This window comes from Neopsephotus bourkii, unplaced genomic scaffold, assembly GCF_033783945.1.
Source record: "Neopsephotus bourkii isolate Nb327-2 ecotype Australia unplaced genomic scaffold, CSIRO-AGI_Nbou_v1 NB_1792, whole genome shotgun sequence".
Lineage (NCBI taxonomy): Eukaryota > Metazoa > Chordata > Aves > Psittaciformes > Psittacidae > Neopsephotus > Neopsephotus bourkii.
The window spans coordinates 8,104,162-8,127,594 of NW_026902266.1; the positions used below are offsets into that span (position 1 = coordinate 8,104,162).

The 23,433-nt window shown below is 38.8% G+C and overlaps 1 protein-coding gene across 1 annotated transcript in view; it reads left to right on the top strand.

The window, feature by feature from the left end:
• Window positions 1-23,433, top strand: part of SERGEF (secretion regulating guanine nucleotide exchange factor) — a 152,371-nt gene that overhangs the window by 74,109 nt on the left and 54,829 nt on the right. The window contains 1 exon segment of the mRNA XM_061380261.1: window positions 10,491-10,527. Within this exon segment, the coding sequence (XP_061236245.1) occupies window positions 10,491-10,527 (37 nt within the window).

Genomic DNA, 23,433 nt, shown 5'->3' on the forward strand with positions numbered 1-23,433 from the left:
AAAAACAGTGTCTCTTCTAAATGAGATGCTTTCTTCACATTAGTAAACATACCTGCAGCTGTCTTCTCTTCATTTGATGTCATGGTAGATTTTAAGTTAACATTCCAGTAAGACCCATAATGCTCCATGTGCAAAGCAAATCAGCTCTTGTGTCCTTCCTTTGGCAAAGCAGGTTATCATATAATGAAAGAGGTTAGATTTGCTTTTAGAACACCCTCACCCCTCTTCCCTCCAAAAAAACCTCAAACAAACAACAGACCCCAACCCAAAAAGACGTCATCGCTTTGTTAATTATTCCATTCCAAAATACATTTCTTTGGGAACAGTGTGGGTTCAGTCTGACATAATGCTGTGGAGCTGCCTTAGCAAAATCTCTTTGGTCGTAATAGCATGAGAATAGGGGCATGGCAGAGTTAGGCTGCTAGGTAGGGTTGTAACGAGTTGAACTGAAGTTGTCCTCCTGGAATGAAGAGGAGTCCTTTTGCTATTACTAAGAGTAGTCATGTAAGGTACTCCTAATTAGGACTGTGTATAAGGCTTGCTTATGAAACACTGGTGTTCTGCTATATTTCTTCTGCTTTGAGAAATAAATAATTTGGTCTTCAGCAGGATTTGGGCTTGTTTTTACATATTCTATCACTTTTGTTAGGTCTTTCTTTCACTTGGTCTTTCTTTTTATGGATATTTGTCCTTTTTTCCTGACAGCATCAGAATAAAACCATAAAATGTAATTGGTCTTTGTGAAAAGATGACCAATACAATCTCCTTCTCTAAACAAGTCCAATTTCTTGCTTTTTGGAATGCTATTACAAATTGAACAGATATTTCTGGTGACTTTTCCATAGTGATGCCAGATAGTACCTCTGAGAGGTTCCAAATAATTTGGAATATGTGAACAACTTAAATGATTCTTTTTAGTATCTAGAAAGATTTATTATGTTGTACCTGACTACAGTAAATTTTATCTGTCTCTGTCCTGCCCATTTATCAAGCTTTATTATCTGTTGCTGGAGTTTTGATTCATTCACAAACTCTTAATTTCAAGAACTCTGAATGAATTCGCGTTGCATGACCTTCACTGTCCATCTATCCATCCTAGTGTATGTGATGTCTTTAACACAGATGGATCAAGGGATTCCACTAGGTTGAAAATAGGACCCCTTCTGCTTTGTCTTGAATTTTCTGAAGATGAGGCCATGCTGGAGTGTGCTGTGAGTTGAATTATTTTTTTCACCATGTTTTCCCAAATGCTTCAAGTTCTTGGCTAAGCGCCTCTATCCTAAAGAATCTCTTTTCTTGCCATTGCTGTGTTGGGATGTCATTGACCAAAATATTTAACAATGTTAATGGTTGGACTCAGTAATCTTAAGGGTCTTTTCCAACCTTGACAATTCTGTGATTCTATAATTCAGCTTTTTAATAAAAATGCTTTTGTTACCAGCTGTGGAGAGTCAGTTCACACATTTTATTTTTCCTCATTCTCCCTTTATGACTAGCATTAAGGCTGAGTCTCTATTTGAGTCCTTATAAATGGTATCTTTATTTGTCCAGAAGAGCTTTTCTATTCATTTTTGCATTGGAGTCTTAGCAAGTTTACTTTTTATTTATTTCCAGCAAGCTTGCTGCAGGGAGCTGTACTGTTACATGTGCTGCAAAAGCAGAGAATCCAACACTGAAGAGCAGAGCTGCATTACACCCTAAAGGCGTAAGCACCATTTATTTGGAGAGGTAAAGGAGCAGGCAGTCAGCAAAATTCATGGCTTGACGTTTTTATACATGGCTAACCCTTATGGAAGCTTCATGCCTGCAGCTCTGCTGGAAAATAAATGAACCAAAAAAATTGTGTCTTCCAGTAGATGTAGTTGGTATATGAAAAACATGGTGTGGGGTTATATCTTCCTTTTTTTTTCTTTCTTTTTTTTTTCCTTCTCTGCCCTCTGTTTATTTTGTCATGTTTTAGGAGGAGGCCTTAATATGCTGTGGGTTTTTTTCAATGTAATGTGTTTTTTTTATTACTATTCCGAATTAAGTTGACAATGTTTTTATTTTTGCATGTATATGTGTGGGAGAGGGAGAGACAGGGTTGTGCTCGAAATCAGGTAATGATTTGCATTCTAGTTATCCTGAATAATATTTCCCAAAGGCATTGGGTCTAATTAGGGACACTTCAAATGATATTGCATAGTAGTGGTTCTGTACTGCCAGGCACCTGATTATTTCTTTCAGAGGACTTAGAATGTTTTGGAGACTAAGTAGGGTTTTTTTTAATTCTCTTCAGTGGCAGTGTATTTATGTACTACCAGTTCATACAGGCAGCAGTGCTCGCTGAAGTCAGTAGGGCTAGCAGTGAAAGGAAAGGTCAGTCCAATTGTGCATGCGAGCTTCCTTGAACATCTAGTAATTTCTCTGGAAATTTGTCTTCTCACATCCTGGTGATGGCTGTTGAATAACTGAGACATTCAAAATTCTATCATATATTTGTGCATATATTCTATCATATATTTCATTTTTTAATGAAGGATGGTGTAGGTCAGAAGCATATAAAAGAAGAAAATACTGTGAAACAAAGCAAAACAAACCCCAAGCAACGAAAAAAATCCCAAACAAACTATCAAAACCAACCACAAGCTAGAAAAAGAAGGGTTAGAGAGAGTCGGAAAGCCAGACCTCTCATTGGTGGGGCCAGTTCCCTCTGGGCAGCATGGCTGTACAGGGCTAATGAACTGATGGCTTCTGTCTTTTGAGGCAGCATGTCCCCAGCCACACTACCAGCACTCATTTCCTTTAAGAGGGTCTTTTAGGGACAGTGTCTGCCTGTTCACAGTGTCCAGATAGAACACCCAGACAGTCAACTGTGTGAGGGTATGAAATTTATAAGAAGTGCTGTTTTTCCTTTCAGTTGTATAAAATGCAAGGGTTTGTGCTGTTGTGCAATCTTGCAGGCGCTGTATGCTGAGTTCTCTGGGTTATTTTTTCAATGTAGAAAAATTGTGGTGAGATTGCTTGCAATAACACCACATTTAGGGGAGAGCTCAGTTCCCTTGATATCTGCATTTCATTTACTTTGTGATTCTCTCCAGCTTCACTGAATATTCCAGAAAAGATTCCAAATGGATTAAAAATGATGGACTGTTTTGGCACAAAGAAAGAGATGTGAAGCTCAGATTCTGTTGAAACTCTTAAAACTGCACCTATGCATTCAGGAAAGGACCTTGGAAATAGTTGTTTAAGTAGAATTTGATGTTGTGTTGCAAAATAATACTTGCTGTCATGACTTTTATTCTAAGCCTGTGAAATGCTGGGTGATGATACGGGCTTTGGCAGAATGTTTGCCTGCAATCATTGTTTAATAAAACCATTCATTTCATTAAGATCACAGTACTAGAAATTAGCACATTCAGATAGGTAATGATGACATTTATATGCTATAATGAGCATTTTCCTTTTTGCTGTAAAATAGCATAGGAAGAACAGACAAATAACAAGTTTTTGGCATGCTACAAGCTACCGTTCTTGACCTGAAAACATCGGAATAACCTGATGGTTTTGAAACTCTGTGTTTCTGTGTCTTCGTTTCTTTATTTTCTCCTGTCAAAAGTGGTGTCTGTGGCCTTAAACAGAGAGCAAACTAGATGTAGTTCCCAAAACAAGGCCAAATAGCTTGTGAGGTATTTGTCTTAGTGCCTCTTGTTTAACTTGGGGAAGAAACTGTAAGGAGCTGATTGCTGAGGAATTGTTTTTTTTTCTCAAAAAATTGTCGTTTTCTTAAAAATAATTTTGAGAAAAATGGTGAAGAAATTCTCTTGGGTAAAAATGTGCATCTGCTGAAGACCCCATTCCTCTAGTTCATATTTGGATGTGGATAGAGATGTCTGTCATGTTAATGAGGATTTTGGCCTTGTGGGATTTGCACTGTGCAGGCATAGGTTCGAAAGCCTGTATACATTGACAGGGCTGACGTGATTTACAATTACTTTATCAGTCAGAGAGGATACTTTAGTCTTAATTTTTATAAAATAGTGAAGACATGGCTTGATTAATTTAAAAAATGATGAAGGGATAAAAAAAAATGTAGCTCAGTTTTGTAATTTTGTTTGCAAAAAATAGAAATTTTTGGCGGACTGCTAAGTAGAGGGATATGAAAGTGGCAGAGCTTGATTTTCCTGGAATAGAAGATGCTAGTGCTTTCTGAACCACAAGGAAGGAAAGGAACTGCCTGAAGAAGGATACAAAAACTAATTGGAAAATCTTCAGGTAATGGAGAAGAGCTAGCTGACCTTGCTGACTTGTAAAGATTTTTATCTCACTTGTCCTGGCTATGTTGTTGTCATTCTACTAAAACCTAATCCCACTGGGTGCTCTTACTGGCATCTCAGCAACTTTGTACTGTAGAGTCATCTGATGATTAAGTTTTTTTCTTGGTGGTGGACATGGATATTTCTCTGTCTTGACATCTCAATCCATCTATCCTCAATTTGAGGCAAACAGTACACATCGCAAGTTTTTCAGTATGACCACACTTGCTTTTGTAGGCAAGGCTTGGGATTAGTTTCAGGCAGTGAGGGCAGAGATCATAACCCTGGAAGCCATAGAGAGCTATAAAATCTTTCTCTTGAAAGCTTACTGCATCCTGCCAATATCTTAATGCTTTCTCTCTTCCTCCATGCTTGCAAAAGTCCACCTAAAAGGTACATTAGCTCTTGGTCTTGTGTGTCTTGAGGAGAAATGTTTTCTTCCAGACCTTAGTAAACAGGCTTCGGTTTAATTTCTGTTGTTAATTTACTTCCTGTAGTGGAAAGTAAAACTACGTGCAAACTAAGAACTTGACACTAAATAGATCACTAGATTGATGAATAATGGAAGAGGTCTTGTGAGCTGTAGGCCATTGAGCCTCTCACTTTTCAACTGTTACAGCCAACAGCTAGGAACAGATTTAAAGCACTGTCTTGGTGAGGTTGTACTGGTTTGCTGCTAACGTGTTGCATTAAACTGCGCTTAATTGCCAATGTGTGTGACTAGGTTAGCAAGCTGCTTTCTTACCAATCAGGTGTCAAATCGGGAAGAACAGAGAGTTCTCAGTGAAGGATCACTGGAAGCAGGACAGCTTTGCTAATTAGTTTCCTTTGATTTGATTTTACTTTTTCACATCAGTAGAATTCTGCATACAAATGTAGTTGGGCAGAGGGTGTCAAACTGTACAAATTATTGTTGTGATACATTAATCAAGGACATAGAAAAACAGTTCTGGGAGAGAAGATTCCTGTCTTACGTAAGCTTTGATCTGCAGTCTCTCAGTCACCTTGTCTCCTTCCATTAGGACTTCTGATTCCAGAAGGAAATGAAATCGGCCATATTCTGGCCTTGGCAATTTTCCTTACAGTGAAATTTGCCAAAAGACATGAAATGCCATAGCTATACTCCTGGATAAAAGTACTTACATACACACCATCATAATGGTTTCCTTCTCTTGCTGTCTACCGTGTACCCTTTGCAGAGCTGTGCTTTCATGCACTTAAAAAGTTAGAAATGTTAGTGACTAGAATCTGGATGAAACTTAAACATCATCTCTTCATTCATCCTTAGAAAGCTATTTTATATATCATGCTTTTATCTCTGGGAAGTGATGGAAGCCTCTGTGTCCTTGAATTATTTTGGAAATAATTGCACTGTAGGATATTAACATGCACTCATAGGGCAGTGAACCAAAGCTAAATGGCATTGAGGTCCTTTTATTGTTCTAGCTAAGCACCCTGATTTTCAGATGCTTCTGAATTTTCATTCTGCAATCCCTGTTGTGAGTCCCGCTCCCTGTGCCTCTTCCTTGCAACCCCCTGTTAACTGTCTCTTCTCCTCTGCTGCAGCACTAGGCTGACTTTGCCTGCAGTCCTGACTTGATCTTTTTCCTGATCACAGCAGATACTTGGTCCGAGCCCTGGGTGTACAGAAGGAAAAGAGAGAATAGCCTTGTGGTCAAGGTATTAGCCTGAAACTTGGATTTTATACCCTTTGTCAGACTGTTTTGTTACAGTTCTCAGAAGTCCCTTAGGGAATGGTTGATAAAAGGTGTTTTGTCTCCTAGTTACTTTTTGAAATCAATGTGAGATTGTATGTTTAAATGTCTGTATGAGCTTTATCCTGTATATGTTTGTTTATTGTCTACGATTTAGAGGCCAATGCTTTCTTATCTCATAGGACTGTGGGGGACTGAAAGGAGGGATAGCTATTTTTCAGGAAGATCTCTATACCAGGTGTAAGAGGGAGGCCCCCTGTATTTAACCTTGCCTGTCCTCTGAACCTTCTTCCATGATAACATCTCCTTGAGTAGATAATCTCCTCCTCCTAATATGCATATTTATGTACACACACATTTTCTTGTACGTATACATGCATGCATGGAATGTATATATAGGGCATAGGAATGTATATGTAATAAATATTAAATATTATTTATGTACTTCATCTGGTATTTTTAATATATAAAATTATTTTAATCTTAAATTAAATACTTCGTGTAACCCACTGCTTTTACATTCAGTTAATGTTTGTTAAGGCTGGGCCATAAGTATATCTGCAGATTGCAGAAAGAAGTTGGTGTTTTGCCCAGAGTTAGTGGTTGCTGTGCTAATGTCTTTCCTCACCATCCATGCAGCTTATGTTCGGACTGTTTCTGATTAATAGTGTTGGTCCCTTGGCTGATTCCTACCACATGTGTTAAAGCTGGATGGATGGATCTGAACTGCAGCCATTGCTAGATAGAAAACAGCTTGCAAACATGCAATTTAAAGGAAGAAACAAACAATTTATATATGGTTGAAAGGGCACAGATAATAAGGTAACTAAGTTCTGAGTAAAATGGTCCCTAAGCATTCTTTTCCTGCCTCACAGAAGAAGTGCTTTGAGATCAGTTTATGTAGAGATCACAATATCCTTGCACAATCCTGCTCAAATTTTCCTCCAGATAGAGAAGAAGCTTTAATATGAATTGTTTCTGTGTAGGGAGTCATGGTTTTTAGGCTCACATAGTGCTTCACTCACTAGCAGTCACTGTGATTTGTCTTTTTAAGATCAGTGATTTTTTTTCCCCTGTTATTAAACCAGAATGTAAAAATATTGCCCAATTAGAAAGCATTATTGTGTGTTTATAAGTACCCTTGAATGTACTTTTATCCACTGGGAGCATGCAGATGTCTGCTGGAATTTAATTTCTCTGCAGCACGTTGGGGGTGGGAACAGAAGAGAAGTAGCCAGAAAATTATGGTTGCTGCAGTAAATACCAGGCTTCTCTCAGTGACCTGCACTGACTGCAGAGCAAGTAAGTCTAATGTAAGCACAAAACATCTGTTCAGCAATGCTCTTCTCTGGCTGGTCAGTTTGTACATTTGTACTGGTCAATTTGTACAAATGCATACATTTGTAAAATTTATGCATTTTTGGCTGATTGTCATGGGGGGGCTGTGAAGAAAAGGGGTGTTACTTTTTAAAGCTTATTGTAAAAAAGATGTTATGAAATACCTGCAAGGCAGCACTGCTCATTAAGCATTGGCAACCTTGCTTTACCTCTGTGGACTGGTCTGTTCTGAGCTCCAGCATCATAGGCGCACAGGCCAGGGATCCTGTGGGTCGATTGTGTAGCAGGTAGCCTGGGTGGTGAATAAGGCTGCTGTTTCAGAAAGCTAACTTGAGAGTCCCCTAAGAGCAAAGTCAGTCTGTGTTGTCAGGTGGTGGGTGACACTGTGATAATGCAGAGGTGGTGAACCTTGTGCTCTCAATCTAGCAATTCCTTCTATGGAGCGCAGCGCTGTTGCTGATACATGGTGTGTGCTCTCCTTGACCTGGGCCATCAAAGGTGAATCCAGGGCACTGCCTTCAACAGCTTGTGATTTTGCTTGATTTCAGTAATTGTTAGCAGAGCTTTCACTTCCACTGAAGTGGATTTTACCTGAATGAAAGGGGTGCAGCAGCACTGGTCATTTGTGCTTTGCAGGAGGTTTTACCCCATTAGGCTACAGAGCTGCAGTGAGTGCAGCTGAACAATGTGACTGTCATGGAGCAACTCCCCAGAACTGTGATGTCTGTATAATACAGCAGTTCCTGGTCTGGTTGTACCCAGCCTGGTTTGGCTGACTCCCTTACAACCTGGTAAGCTGGCTAATGGGTGTCTCTGAATGGTGGGCAGAGTAACGGCTACATGAATGGAGGTCACCAGCATTCTTTTATCCGGTTTGCTGGCTCTGTAGCTGCTGTCGTTAGATACAGGAATAAAATGCTTCTTTGTCAGGGGATGTTTCACGTATTGAGCAACAACTGGTTTGGGTGTGCTATATATTTCTTTTTAAATGTAGTATTTCTGGAGGGGAGTCTGGCAAGTAGGTATGAGCCACCAGCCTAAGCCATTCTTCAGTTCTTTTGTACTGATGCTTTTGCATCCATGCCTGTGTTAGCGTATTTCCTAGGGAAGTGGCCAGAGAGAGTGAGGATTATTCACACCTCGGATAAAGTTTACTATTTTATTGGCAGTAGCTTCAGTATCTCCAATTTTCAGCATTTGATGAAGATGCAGAATTTGCCTTTTTTTTTTTTTTTCTTTTCTAGAAAGCCTTTGCTTGTGTTTCCATGTGTGGATCTTGTTTCCATGGCATCAATCTTTAAGCTTGAGAAGCATAGGTGGGAGCATTAGCCAGTGAATAGGTGTTAGGAACCTATTCTGTTGTGCTGTGCTGTTCTGCTGTGCTCCTGTGTAGGGCTCTGGCTTATGGCAAGGATAATGATATGGCATATGATGATTATTTATGCATTTTAATAGTCAGGGCTTGAAGCTTTGCCTCTCTGCAGTGTTGTGGAATAGAAGACTTGATGCAGTCCTGGTAGTGCTCTTGCAAAGGCATTGCTTTTCCTACTGCTTTGTCTTGATTTTTCTCAAGATGAGGCCATGCTGGAGTGTGCTGTGACTTGAATTATTTTTCCTGCCCTGTTTTCCCAAGTGCTTTCATGTCTTGGCTGAGCAGCGCTACCCTAAAGAGTCTGCTTTGTCTTTGCCGTTGTTGCTTTGGGATGGTACTGACCAAATGTTTTCACCTCAGAGTTGTGGTATGGGTACATCATGAGCAGCAATGGTTGCAGTGTTTATTTGTAACAGAATTGCTCAAGCTAGTCTGTGTGTCAGTCTTGGGTATTTTGTTTTCTAGTAAATGCTCAGCCACAGTGAGCTGAGTACAAGGACTGTTGCTAGGTTCTGTGGTTTTATGTTACACAGACATTGAGGTGATTGTAGCTGTTTCTCTGGCCATAAAAACTATAAAGTTATACACTCACAAAACTACATAAAATTTTGATGGTATGGACTTTTTTTTAATGTAAGTGAGCATATGCTTATGCTTTATGTTTTATCATTGCAAATGTACTTTTAAGAAGTAGAATAATGTGCTTATTAATTTTCTTCAGTACGTGTAATGGGTAAGTAGGTGTAAGACAGTGAACCAGATACCGGATTTGAGGGGATTGCTTGTTTTAATTTAAAACTTGAGGGCACTCAGCAGAATAACTTTGTGTTAGAAGTCTGTGTTATGTCAGACAGATATGCCAGCAGTGACACTGCAAAAGAATTCAGTTGTAGAGACAAGTCCTTGCAGTAGGTTCTTCTTACCTACTGCGTGTTACCATCGTTTGTGAAGAGCTTAGGAAAGCTTTGTGAATGCTGCTGTGTGATACATGCTAAAGTAACTTCGATATCTGCCATGTTCACAGTAGCTGCAGGGAAGAAAAATACACTGAATATAAGTTTGCTTTGAAAAGAAACTTATAACTCATTTCTATCACTAATGATCTTAGGAGAAAAAGTTTGCACTGGTTTCTTGGGGGGCCCCCCCTTTTTTTTCCCCTGCAGCTTATGAAAATGAAACCAGCTTGCTGGTAATAGAAGAGCTGAGTTCTATGGTATTTTGCTCCATTCTAGATGAATGATCATAGGGATCATATCGTTTCAGGTTTATCACGCTGAGTCTGTATGCTTTGTGCAGTTCTTCAGGGATCATCTGGAAAAACAGTATAGATAAGAGAAGTTGAGATCTTCATCACCCTTTCAATTCCCAGCTGTCTCTGCATGGCTCTGATGTTGCAAAGGCTTAATCTGCGTTTGCTCTGTGCCTATAAATAGTCTTGTTGAATCCAGTGGATGTTGCCAATGAGGTGATGTTTTTTGCGGAACTGTGCCCAGTCTTGCTCCTAAAGTTTGAAATGTCAGTGGTGACTGCATTTTGAAAAGAAAATGCCTTTTTATTAACAAAACAAACTTACCTCCCTCCCCCATGAAGCTCCTTAGTAAGACTACAAATGAAATTTAATTTAAAAGTGAGAGCACTTCAACCTTGATTCTGATTCCTACAAATTATAGTTGTTTGTTTCAGGTTAATTTTTAATTTCCTGACATAATTGTGGTTGTCTTCCTACTGTTAAGCAGGTTCTCTTTAATTCATTCATATTTCCTTTTTCAGATCGCATGTGGCTCAGAGCATAATCTGGCAGTAGTTGGTAAGTAGCTTAATTTTATATCAACTCCTCTTACCTTTTTTCATGTTTAAGTAGTGCAAGATGAAAGAAAAATATGCACATCAAACATACTGAGTGATTAAGGGCATTGTGTGCAGCAGAGAAGAGGAAAGTAACATATAAATGTGGAGGAAAGAAGAGAAACCAGTATCATAAGTGGTTATGATGAAATGTGCCCTTATTGACCAGTCTGTAAGAAGAGAAAGGTCCATACATCAAACAGCAAAATACAGTCGCAAAATGCTGCAGTCTGTTTTAGAATGGAGCCATTGCAACAATTCAAGCTGCAGACTTAGAGTGGCATCAAGCTGGTCAAAACTATCTTTGTTTAACATGGAAATTTTCAGTGAAATAAATCCTGGGTCTTCTGTTGTTCAAAGCTTGGAAAATCTTCAAAACGTCAGTCACTGGCAGTCGGGTTCTTTAGTGGGTCACAGTATAATGCAGCTGTTGTAATAATTATGAAAGTACTAGGAAGCTAATGTCAGTGGAAAAATTGAACTTTGTGTGCCAATTCCAGGAACAATTGGATTGTTGCTTTCATGTGATGAGTTGATAACTGAAGTCTGATACATTTAAATAAGTGTTATTATAAATGCATGTTTAAGAACGTTTTAAAATGTAGATTTTTCAGGTGCTTTATAAAGGAAGTCAGCGTAATTATCCTCGTTAATAGACAGGGTGAGAGAGATGAAGAAAGGAATTCTGTACTCATCAGGGCTGGAAATGAAACCGTCTTCTAAGTTTCAGTATAGCACTTCATCCACACAGACATTTTTGATTGCTGTGGCTGATGTGTTGAGATGTTAAGTACAGAATTTTCTTTATTTTATTAAGTGTGGTATGACAGGTGTGGAAAAAACAGCTATTTGATATCCAGCCTACATTCTGTGTCCTAATTTTTATGGTATTTATTTAAACTTCTTGTCTTGATGAGTTTCAGTAAGAAGCCACAGAAGTAGTGTTCTGTCTATGTAGTAAATTTTCATATACACTGTAGTATAGTTTCCAATTATCCTTCTATAGTGAAAACCTGCAGAGAACTTGTGAAGCTCTACTTAGTTTATACCTGGCTTTAAGAAAAGATTTTTCCATTAGCTTCTCCCTGCTCGCTCAGTGTCACATGCCTGTATTAATTGTCAGGCTGGTGCTTCTGAATGTCAGCTGAAGAGCAATCTTGTTTCTTGCTGAATTGATGAAGTGAAAGTGTATTGCTAGCAGATTCCTCCAGTGTACATGAAAGCAAAGCATTGAGTTTGAACAACCTTCTCTCTCCTTATGTCCTTTTAACCTTTCTGCCTCCTAGGCAGAAAACTCTGGAAAAAAATGGGTAGGGGAAGGAAATTCTAGAAATTACAATAAACTAAGAACTTAGCATATGTAAAGAACATCATATGCCTAGGCTGTGTGCTACACTTATTGACTTCAATGTGAAAATTACCAATGCTGGAAGCTAGTCAGTTTTAAGGGACAAGAAGGATGTGATGTTACTATTGTGTTTGAACTAAGCAACTATGATACATTTCAGTCCAGAAATTAATTTTTACATGTGCTTTTAAGAGGTTGACTTTTTAGAATATTCTGTGACAGGATTTCTCTCATCACTTGTCATTCTTAGTTCAATGCCGTCAACTGTTGTATTTCTTAAAGATATCACACAGCCTTCCATAAATATGTCTGCTTGATCGTACAATTTTCTAATAACTTATAATTCACACAGAGTTTGTTTAGGACAACTATCTCATCAGTTTCATATTTAATTAGTAAATTCTTGAATGATAGTCCTTAGGACTGAAATAACTCAAATTCAATATGCAAGGTAAACTGAAAAAAAAAGCTTTTAGCAGCATAATATTCATGTCACTATTTCTGATTGTATATACAAATGTGTTTGTACTTTTTTGCTGCATCATCTTTTAAATAGAAACATTCTTAAGAGAGAGATATTGGATAGATTTATGACTCATTTCACAAATGCTGAAGTTTTGTACCAATCATCTTGCTGATACAGACTGATTGTAGGGCTAGGAAGCAGTTAGTTTTTTTCATGTTACTTTATATAGTCTGCATCCATTTGTATTTTTTAATTGCTTGAATTCTCTTTTCTTGCCTTCTGCTGAAGTCAGTGCAATGTTTGGCTATTTCTTCACTATGGTGGCACTGACTCATTATTTTTGGTGGGTAAATCGGAAGAAGTTCAGTTTTCATTTGGTTATGTGGTGAATTTGATACAAAGGAAAAGGAGTTGAGGGATGTCTCCAAATGTATCTGTTTCTAAACTTGATGAGTTAAGCATAATAATTAGTACATGAAGCAGTGTAAACATCTTCACTTCTAGCTCTTGGTGAAAATACATTTTTGTTTTGATTTGGGGTTCTCCTGTGGTTCTAATTCTAAAATTTGCAAGTATTGTAATACTTCTTGTATTTTTATCACTTCTCACTTGAAAATGAAATCCCTGGCTAATAAGAATAAACCTCACACTTTTCATCTCAGTCAAGGATTAATCATCATGGGAGCCAGCATATTTTTTTACTAAAAAATGAATAGTTATTTAATAAATGTTGTATAACATCTCATATCTGAAAAATATCTTTCAACACTGAAACCTTGTATGAGCTTACTGGGCAAAACAATGACTGGGTTTTCACCCTGAGTGTAGCACTTTTCACCCTGCACTGTGTAGCACTGAACTTCATGGTATTAAGGCAGAATCTTTGAATGACTGAAATGCATAAGGGAACTAAATCATTGTGACAAAGTTGAGCTTTTCCAGGTTTGGGAGTCTGTAGTCTTTGCAGCACAGAAAAAATAAGGAGATTTGATTCTTACCCTAAAAAGCATGTGATTAAAAATGGCATTTATGGGGAAGGCTCTTACTGCTCACCACTAAGACTTTGATCCTCCTTTTTAAAAAAAAGAGAATAAATATCTTTTAAGAGAACACTTAGCATGCCATATGTAGCTCATGCAATGCTGCAACTTAAATAAGGAACATTAACTATGCAGAAATAGAGTAGATATAAAATGTATGCCTGTCTTGACTGTAACCACAAGGCACAGGACGGAATGCCTTGAAGGGCCTCCACATGCAAGTGTCTTATTTTAATGAAGTACAGAAATTTTATTCAAGGCTTCTTGAAGAAGTAAAAAGAAAAGGAAAAAGAAACCATTTGAATCATTGGCAAAACCTTGGTAAAGCATAATGTCCCTCTTTCATCTTGCCTTTAAGTTGTTTTCTCAATCTGTATGAACCAGTAAAAATCTAAGAGAAAGATACTGGAGGAAGTATAGGGAGAAATGCTTATTTTAAAAGCAGTTCTAAAAGCTGATTAGCTTCAGTTAAGTGTAGCATTTAAAAATGGTATTTGAGTCCCCTTGACTGTACATTTATGAGAAGTCACTTCTCTACCTGGTCTGTACATGCCTACAGTAGTGCAGTGGCTGATACAAAATCTAGCTAGTGATTTTTCTGCTAATACAATGGGTAACTTGGACACTTTAAATATTTGTGTGCATTTGGAAGAGAAAGACATGGACCTTTCAAGTAAACAGTTTCAGGTATGGTGTTTTAAAGGGGAAAAGTGTTTAGACGCACAGCTACTTCAAATGGTGCAAATGGCATTTCCTTACACTTTCATAATCAGCATGGTGAATTCTGACTTGTGGTCAGGACTATGTTATTGTCTTCCATGGAGGATTTAAAGATAGTTCACAAATCCCTGCTGTTTAGTCACACACGCTGCAGAAGCAGTTAGTGCAGGTGACAATGGTACAGCAGTATTCACAAGAAGAATCTGGGCTTTGTGATTATTGTTGTTGTGCGGTTACTCCCTTGATACTTGTCTCTGTCTCCTTTAGACTTTTTTCTTTTCAGGCTAGCTACTTAGCGCTGCTTTTTCCCCATGAGTAATTGTAGTGGAGGGGCACTATGTGACTAATGTTATAACAACAAAAAAAACAACCCACAATGCTGAAGTTGGCCATGCAACCATAAGCATGTTTTGCACATGGAAGCAGAAATGACATGTGAGGAGACAAGTCCCTATCTGATCACGTTGATCCCCATTTCAGTGTGTTCAATACAACAGTGTTCTAATATAACATTTTAAAAATCACTTCTCAACTTTCTGCTAAGTAATAGGCCCATCCAGAGCTGGGTTAGTTTTGTCTTCCACTGCCTTTTATGTTTGTTTCATTTTAGAACATGTGATCTCTTTCAGGCTTCTGTCTTCTCTTTGGCTTATGTGCAACCACTGCTGTAAATATGACATGGGCAATCACATCTCTCCGAAGCTGCGGTTCATCCAGTCGGGGAGTAGACAGTAATAATAAATTTAATGGTAGAACGTTCCTTCACTCAAATGGCAAGTCCTACTTCAAGTGCTCTGAAGAGTGCAGTAGCATTAGAGGGGCAGTAAAAGAATTATTTTTCCATGATCTGTTAAAATTTGCTCTTTATGTTCTTATGCTGGAACAACATAGCAAATATGAGCTGGAAAATAAATGTGATTAAAGTGATCCCAAACTTAGGAAGTTGATGATACAGATCCTGAAATAATGGTGATGTTAATGCCATCCCAGACACTTTGGTTCCACATTTTTTAATAAAGGTTCTTAGATGGGAGTCACTACCTCTTAATGAACAAGGTCATATTCTTTTAGTGAAGTCACGTGATTGCAACTAGCTTATTGTATAAAACATCACTGAGGAACTACTGTAACAGGCTATGAAAGGCATATTCCTATGGCAGAGTGAGCACCAATGGCAAGAGGAGACTGTGCAGGCTGATGGATGGAGCTCTGTGTTATGCTGACAGTATTATTTAGATGTTCACAGCAGCCCTACGAAGTGGCGGATGTAGTCATGGGTCTGACATTCAGTGCTGGGGACTCAGCAGTCTGTCATAAAGAGAAAAATCATGAATTTTCTCTGCCTTTTGATATTGCTGTAGTATTTGGAGGAATCTTCAGCATGTACAGTGGAGGGCACTGGTGTTCAGCAAGGGGCCTCAGTCTACTGCTGTGCCGCTTTATTTATTATGCATGACAACTCCCAGTGCAGCCAGGGTCTCCATTGTAAGGGTTTCCTGGCAGACCAGCATGGAGTCATGTTGCAGCATGCTGGCGCTTTGCATTGCAGCACTGATCACATTTTCTGCTTATTAAAAGGCACCTGGCAGGACTTCGAGTAACCATCACTGTTGTCATTTTCATGAGGCTTATGTGTCAGCATTTTAAATTTGTTCCCTGGCACAGCCATTTTGTATGTCATGTAGCTCTTAGTGTGGCTTTGACTGTTAAAACAGCTCTTTAAAATATAAATCACTTCAGTTGTATTTGTCGTAAAGAAAAATAAAAAGGCAGCCGTGCTCCTGTCATTAAGTGAGCACCTGTCTTAGGGCTTTCTACAGAGCTAGGTACAGATCTGATGTCAAGCTTTCTTATCATGTTTAGATACAATGAGCCCTAACAGTGCTGTTCACTTGTATTTTTGCTTTGTGCTTTTTCTGTAGAGTATTTCATCCTTCAGGCAAACTAATTGTTCCTCTGGTAAGACAGAAGCTGAAAGTGAATTTGAAATGTCTGATTTTTTTGATATTTTCAGCAAATTATCCTCACAGCATTGGAAACTATGGTCTCTTTCAGATTCTATTCCAAGGGCTAATGGAAAGCCAAGCTGCCAACTATTTTATGAATTTGTGGGTGTAAGGTGAAGAGAAATGAGGAAATACTAATTTCAACATTTGGAAAAGGCATCTAATGGGGCTAAAAAAAGTTTTGTAACAACCGAGTTGTCTAAAGTCAGTGGTCACCGGTTATAGGAAAGGTAGATATTTTCCTGTGAAAAGCTAATTAGAGCCACAATAAATATGGGATCACATTGACTCCCCTAGAAAGAAATTCCAGAGTTTAGGATAAGGTCTTGTACTGCATCTTCTATGACTGAAATGAAGTCTGTATTTTGCAGCTACCTCCTCTTCCAGGCTTTGTCACTGTTTTGGGTGATTTGACTCTGCAGAGTGCTTTGTTCATCTTCTTGTTTTCTCTGTGTGACTTGTCAATTTAAACTGTGAAATCTTGGAATAAAATCTGCCTCTTAGTGTATTTTAGCACTGCCTACCTTAATGGGACCCGATTATTATTACCTTTTTTTTTTTTGGTGCTGCATTACAAGTAATAGTAGTTGCAGTCATTTTCCTTTCCCTTGGAGAGGCAATTTTAAGATATAATTAATCTTGGGGGGGTGTGTGTCTATCTTAATTTATACCATTTAGCATATAAGCAGGTAATAATGTAGTGCTTGTCATTTGATTTACAGTGTGGTTTCCTGTTGTTGCCAGATAGGGAGCTGCTTGGGCTCTGAACATCAAAGCTGTTATTTTCCTGTAGAAAAAGCTCACAATTCTTGTAAAATTTTTAATTGAACTTTACACAGCACTGTGGTGTCAGCTTATAGTTGTGTCTGGAGTTGAGCTCTTGCGCACTACCTGCCATTGTGTTTCCTGCGAGACACCATATCACATCTACAGGCATAATTCTGCTGTGTCAAAAACCCTACAAAAGATGGGTAAGAGGCAAGCATGCGATATTAACCTCTGGTGACAGCTAAAACCATCTAGCTGGAACTATGAGTGGCAGTTAGAGGAGATAATTGTCACAGGAAGCTAACAAACAACCAGCAAATGCTACCAAGCAAGAATTTCACTTGAAGCAGAATGAGTAGAGAGCTCTTGCTTGCAGATACTGGTGAAATGGAAAAGTCATTCCACCTATTTTTAGAAGATTATGGGGGATGGGAAGACTTAGGAGTAGGAGCTGCAGTACAGATGCCTGCAGTCCTTGGTCAGAGGAAACACTGGATGGATACTAAGTATTTAGAAAACAAGTTAGGTTTTATTGTATTTGTTTACTCAGAGGCTATAAGTGAAGCAATTACTTTGAAGTAGGAGAAAAATATATCCAATGTATGTGGGGCATATTTATCTTAATTTTCAAGGGAGCAAATAGGAGTAACAATAATAGTCACCTTGCTCACCAAAGAGAGATAAAGCATTTGTTGGCTATAAAATAAGAGCAAGGACAAATGTCCGTGGCTTCAGGGAGTCATTTAGAGCACATAGGAGAGGTGCTCGCTGAAGGAAAAGCACAAGGCTAGCAAAGCAGCTGAAAGCATTTGGAAGAGCAACAAATTAAGGCTTCAGTACTGCCCTACTGACCAATGCCTAAGTAAGCTGTGCTGATAATTGTGGCCTGTGTACACGTAACAACCTCAACACTTGAACTTTTAAGGGTATCACTGAGTAGAAATTTTGTGACTTAAGGGTTGGCAGGAGGGAAAGGTGGTTTATATTTAGAAAGCTGGTGTGAGGAGTGCCCTTCCCCTGCTGTGGGATTTGTGTCTCTCCAGCGGTGAACGTCTTGCTGCACAGCCTTGGGTTGACACCCATGTGTTTCTGTGTACTCACCATCCACCTCTTTTATGGCACACTAAGAAATTTTTCTGTCAGCGCACAAATACATGTGTTAATTACACACGGTATGTGAATAATCTCTGAAGCTTTTTTCATCTGATATTTTGTGTGTGTCTCTCTCTTACCTTCTAATAGAAGAATTACCTTGAGAAGATAATATATGATGAATTGATTCTGGCTCAAACATTTCTTGTATATATTATAGCAGTGGTTTGCTAAATTAAATGTTTTCTAGGAAGGCCAGCATGTGATGCCAGGAATTCACAGAATCATGGAATGGTTCAGGTTGGAAAGGACCTTAAGATCATCTAGTTCCATCACCCTGTCGTGGGCAGGGACGCCTCACACCAAACCATGTCACCCAAGGCTTTGTCCAGCCTGACCTTGAACATGCTTAGCTCTCTTTGTGCAAATTTAGCAAGTAGTGTCTTACACCATCTGAAATACTGTAGGTAGCTTTCTGCTTAATAAAAACATTTGAATCAGGGGTTTTTTCTTTAAGCTTTTGAGATTGGCTTGACCCTGAGTTTTTCACAAATGCACATTTCAAAGTCATCTTTGCTGCCCTGTTTTTTAATTTGGCAGTGTGATTTGGTCAGATTCTTCAACTGCTCTCTTTTACTTATGATGGTCAGAAAAATTTCTTAGAAGCTGAAGCGGAAGTCAGAGATGCTGGCAGTGACATAGGTCTGAGGGATGATGGTGTAAGGATATAGGTGAAAAGTTGCAAAGCTAGTGATGAAACAGGGACATTTATGGGACAATACATGTATTCCTCTCACGGCTGTAATTGTGCAGGACTAACGCATGCACCAAAGCAAAAAGTTTGTACACCAGTGTGGATAGGGAATTGTTCCTCTAGCTTCCCATAAGGGCAGATCCTCTTTTTCCATGTCAGGAATTAGGATTTTGAACTTAAAGGTAATGGAGAAAATGTGCCGGTATTAGGCAGGCAAGATTGTTTTACTTACTACTAATAAAGAAGCCATTCAGGCTTGCAAGACTGGAGCAAACTTTCAAGGTAAAAATATTTTATTAAAACGCATTGGCTTTAGAGAGGTGAGTATTAACAAAACAAAAAAAAAAAAAAAGAAAATTAGGGCAAAAAAAAGTCAAACCAGGGCTGAAAAGAAAGGTTTGTGTATTTGTAACAATCAACCTTTATGCCTCCTTACTTTCTGAACTTGTTTCACTCAAATGCTTCTTTATGGAAGGGAGGTAACAAAGTAATTAAAAATAAAAAATGGTTTGTTTCACCTTTGTGCTATTTCCCGTGCCTTTTGTAGAGTCTCTGAGGAACAACTGGGCGAAACTGGGACTTTTATTATTTCTGAGAAATGGCTTCCCATCATTTTATTCTTAAATTGCTGGGCTTATTTGAACAGTAAGAAAGTGAAAAGGACTGAAAGCTGTACTCAGCAGGGCTTTAAGAGACATTTAACACAGCACATTTAACATTTTTTGCAGAGCAGTGAGAAGAGTTGGAATATTCACGCTAATCAAGTAAATCAAACGGGAATCAGGTCAAGCATGTTATAGTTGTTTATGGCACAGTTTCAAACATAACTCTAGTTAGCAGCAAGCTGAATGAAGTGAGAGACAACTGCTACATAGAAAGGTCTTGGTGCCCGTCAGTCTTTGAGGAGTAGAATGCCTGTGTTGCCTATGTATTTGATCATGATAGCTGTAAACTTGCTAAAGATGGTAGCACATCTATCAGTGTTCTGGAAAACAAAGAAACCCAACTAACAGCAGGCCAAAACTGTAGTGATTTTAAAAAACAGTATGCTGAGTCCTTCCTGATAGATTTTTTTATTTATTTTTTTCAGATGAAGTAGTGACATTTTCCCTAGCTTAACAAGTGTTCTGGCCTACCTGCTCTTCCCCTCTATAAATCTAATGGAAAAATTACCTTGAGAAGGTAATATATGACATACTGATTCTGGCTTAAACATCTCTTGTATATATTATAGCACTGGTTTGCTAAATTAAATGCTTTCTAGGAAGGCCTGTATGTGATGCCAGAAATTCATGTTATAGGCTTAGCTCTCTTCACTCTCCCTTTCTGTAAATTTAGCATCTTATTATGTCCCGGTTCTGTAGCCTTGTATAGGAACATAGATTACTATAAAGTGATTATCATGGGGAGCACTAGCCCAAGGCAATAGGTGGAAGAGGTGAAACTGCCAAATGAGCTGATAAAGAGGACATGAAATCCAATGTTTAAGGTTGCCCATATAGATTGGTAATATTCACGTGCTATTTGTTTTTGTTATGGGCTGTTCTGTGAGCCTAGCAGCCACATTTGCTCTTTTCTGCACCTTCTTTTTAAATACTTTCAGCCAGCTTGTGTGATGCTGTACCACAGTGAAATCCCTGATGCTTATACCAGCTGTGAGAGTGACCTCCAAAGTTCTCTGTGGCCCCTCCTTTGGCTTTTCCAGACCTGGGCTCCTCTGAGGAGCTTTGGAAAATGGAGCGGATTCTCAGGATTTCTGATCTTAGGTGACCTGCAGAGCTAGTGACTTAAAAATCCATAAGCTGTTTGCAAATCTTCTCTTACCTTGTAGAAGACATTTGGGTTGTTCTGCATCCCCCAGAATACCACTGTCAATGAGATTTCAGTTTCCATTTTTCTCAGTAGGAAAGAATTTCTGTCACTTGCAAACTTTAAATAGAAAGGACTCTGAACTTGATGAGCTTTTTTTTTTTTTTAATTGTTAATGATGCTCAGAACAATAATTTAATAAAGCATGGGGGAAATTCTTCTATTAGGATCCATCGTTAATCATCTCCCCCTTCTTTAGGCATTTTGCTATTAATTTTAAAAAATGTTTAACACCTTGGTGACAAATCTGAGTTGCCAAGAAATTGAATGAGTAAGCAGATGCTTGCTGTGAACGTCAAAGATACTAAACTGGAGGTTGTCTATGCCTTTGATTTTCAGTGACACCAACATCTTGCTGATTTGAGACATCTCGGATAATGGGCAAGATGACAAGCCACACAAATCCATATAATAGTTTAATTCTGAGTAGGGAGCTCACTTGGCTTGAAAGGTATGTTTGCTTTGGCTTACAGACTTCCTATTTTTTCCCCTGAACTGTTTCTTCCTGCATGCTCTTCTTGTACTGTTGTTGGTTGGCTTGTTTAGTTTTTTTTTCAGTTCTGTACATTTGAAGGTCTTTTAAAATTGAATGAGATGAAAGGTGTATCTCTTAAAGCCCTGCAACATGTTGTACTTCTAAATGAGCATGTAGGGAACTTGGTGTGTGTACTGTGTCAATGGTGAAAGATGTCTGTATGTTCAAGGGGTAAGGACTGTTTTGCAGTGTAGCCTTGATAGCGGTTACGTTTGCCAATGTGTATCTTTCATGATACTGATTGAATAAATGCTTACTTGCAACTCCTATAAAATAAATTATTCCCTAGTTTTGCTAGGAATAATTCATAATTTGTTACTCTTCCCTGCTGATGTAATATAGTAGATCAAATCTGTGACCTTTACTTCAAGGGGAGTTCTGTAACTGAGCCTTGCAGATGGGATTATTTCAGAAATCACAGTTGCATATGAATCCATCATGTTAATGTGTGCTTCACAACGAACATGAACGGTGATGTGTTAGCTGTGACAAATTTGAAGGGCTCACTGGTTCCTTATCATATAGGCTCAGCGCATGGATAGTTTTGGCCTTTTCCTAGAAGCGGGTGTTTGGTTAGGCAGTGAAAGTAGGTACTTTATGTTACTTTTGTACAGGGGAGGGGAAAAGTCTCAGTAGCCTCTGTGCTCTCCTGTGTGGTGTTGTTGGACAGCCCCCTCACCATCTGATTTGTTGTCATTGAACATGACTTTAGGCTGCTCTATTCACAGAATCACAGAATCCCAAGGGTTGGAAGGAACCTCAAAAGATTATCTAGTCCAACCCCCCCGCAAGAGTAGGGTAACCTAGAGTACACTTGTCCAGGCGGGCCTTGAATATCTCCAACGTAGGAGACTCCACAACCCCCCTGGGCAACCTGTTCCAGTGCTCTGTCACTCAGTCCTATTACAGGACTTCTTGGTAGGTAATGAAAGGATTCATACTGGAGGCAACTTCTAGACATGCTTATTTAACCTGGAGTCTTCCTTTAGTCTTAGTAGTGTGTTTCTGTTCCTCTAGTACAGAAAAATGCCAGGCAGGAAGAAGGTAGCTGCAGGTCTCCCTGTGCCAGAATGGAGATGTAATCAGGATTGCTAGTCTATGCTGCCTTTTTGGGTGCAGTCATAATGTTATACCTTAGTGCTCATGTGAATTATTTCTGTAGGCCCAAAAGAGAAAAAATGTTAAAAGTACCAGGATTTGATCTTTGCTGAGACCACTTACCCTATTTTAAATTCTTTTATTTTTTTTATTTTTTCCATGAGACTTGTTTTGCCACCTACTAATGAAAGGAGGCAAGAATCCAAATGTATTCTGCTTGCATCCAAGCCTTGTGTTGCCTGCCTTTTACAGCAGAAGCAGCATGATGGTTTGCTGTCACTCGGATTCCCTCAGTGTTGATCAAGTTAACTGCAGGGCAAGATTCTTCCTAGGAAGGTTCTGGACACCCTAAAATAAAAAAGCCTGAATGCTACTGTGTAGCCCTTGTAGATTTGTTGATAAAAAAAGCAGCCACTTTCACTTTTTTTTTTAAAACACCATAGTAAAGAAATCTTGTTCTGTTGACAAGTTCAGCATAAGTCTTGTGCAATACTTCTCCCTCTGCTTGGATCCTCCTCCTTCTCCCATCTGCTACCTTCTCACTCTAAGGAAAGGGAACTCCATTCTGTCAAAGCACAGTGCCACTGAAAAATGGGGAAAGACTTTTAAGAGCAGCTTTTGGATGGGGCCATTCACTGAAATCAAAACAAATATGATCACAGCTCACTGTAATTTTGCCCTGCATACCTAGCAAAAGGCTAAGGCTAGCATGTAGAAAGATGCAGTCCCTCCAGTGAAGTATATGCAGTTCAAAAAGGCGGAATCACTTACTGATGCCCATGATTGGTGCTCCATGGCAACATGTTCTTGCAAGGAAAATAGCATAAATACCGATTAAGCAAAGAGATTCCCCAGCAAGAAAATTAAATGCCAGAAATTGAACAAGAGTGTTGATATTCTTTTCTTCTCTCTAGGTAATTAGAGGTAATTAGGGTAGCTACCATTAAAGTATCATAATTGAAATGGATGCTCGATAAGTCTTTTGTCCTCCTTCAAATGCAGTGTACTTCTTTATGTTTATAGTTACTAGCTTCCTTATGCTTTGTGAAGCTGTTGCTTTCTAACTTTGAGAATTGTTTCCCTCTGCAAAGATCTTTTGCTTGCTTCTGCCTGATGCTGACTTGTAAATTCAGTGTAAACAGCTAAAGCCTAAGAATGATAGGCTTGTATTA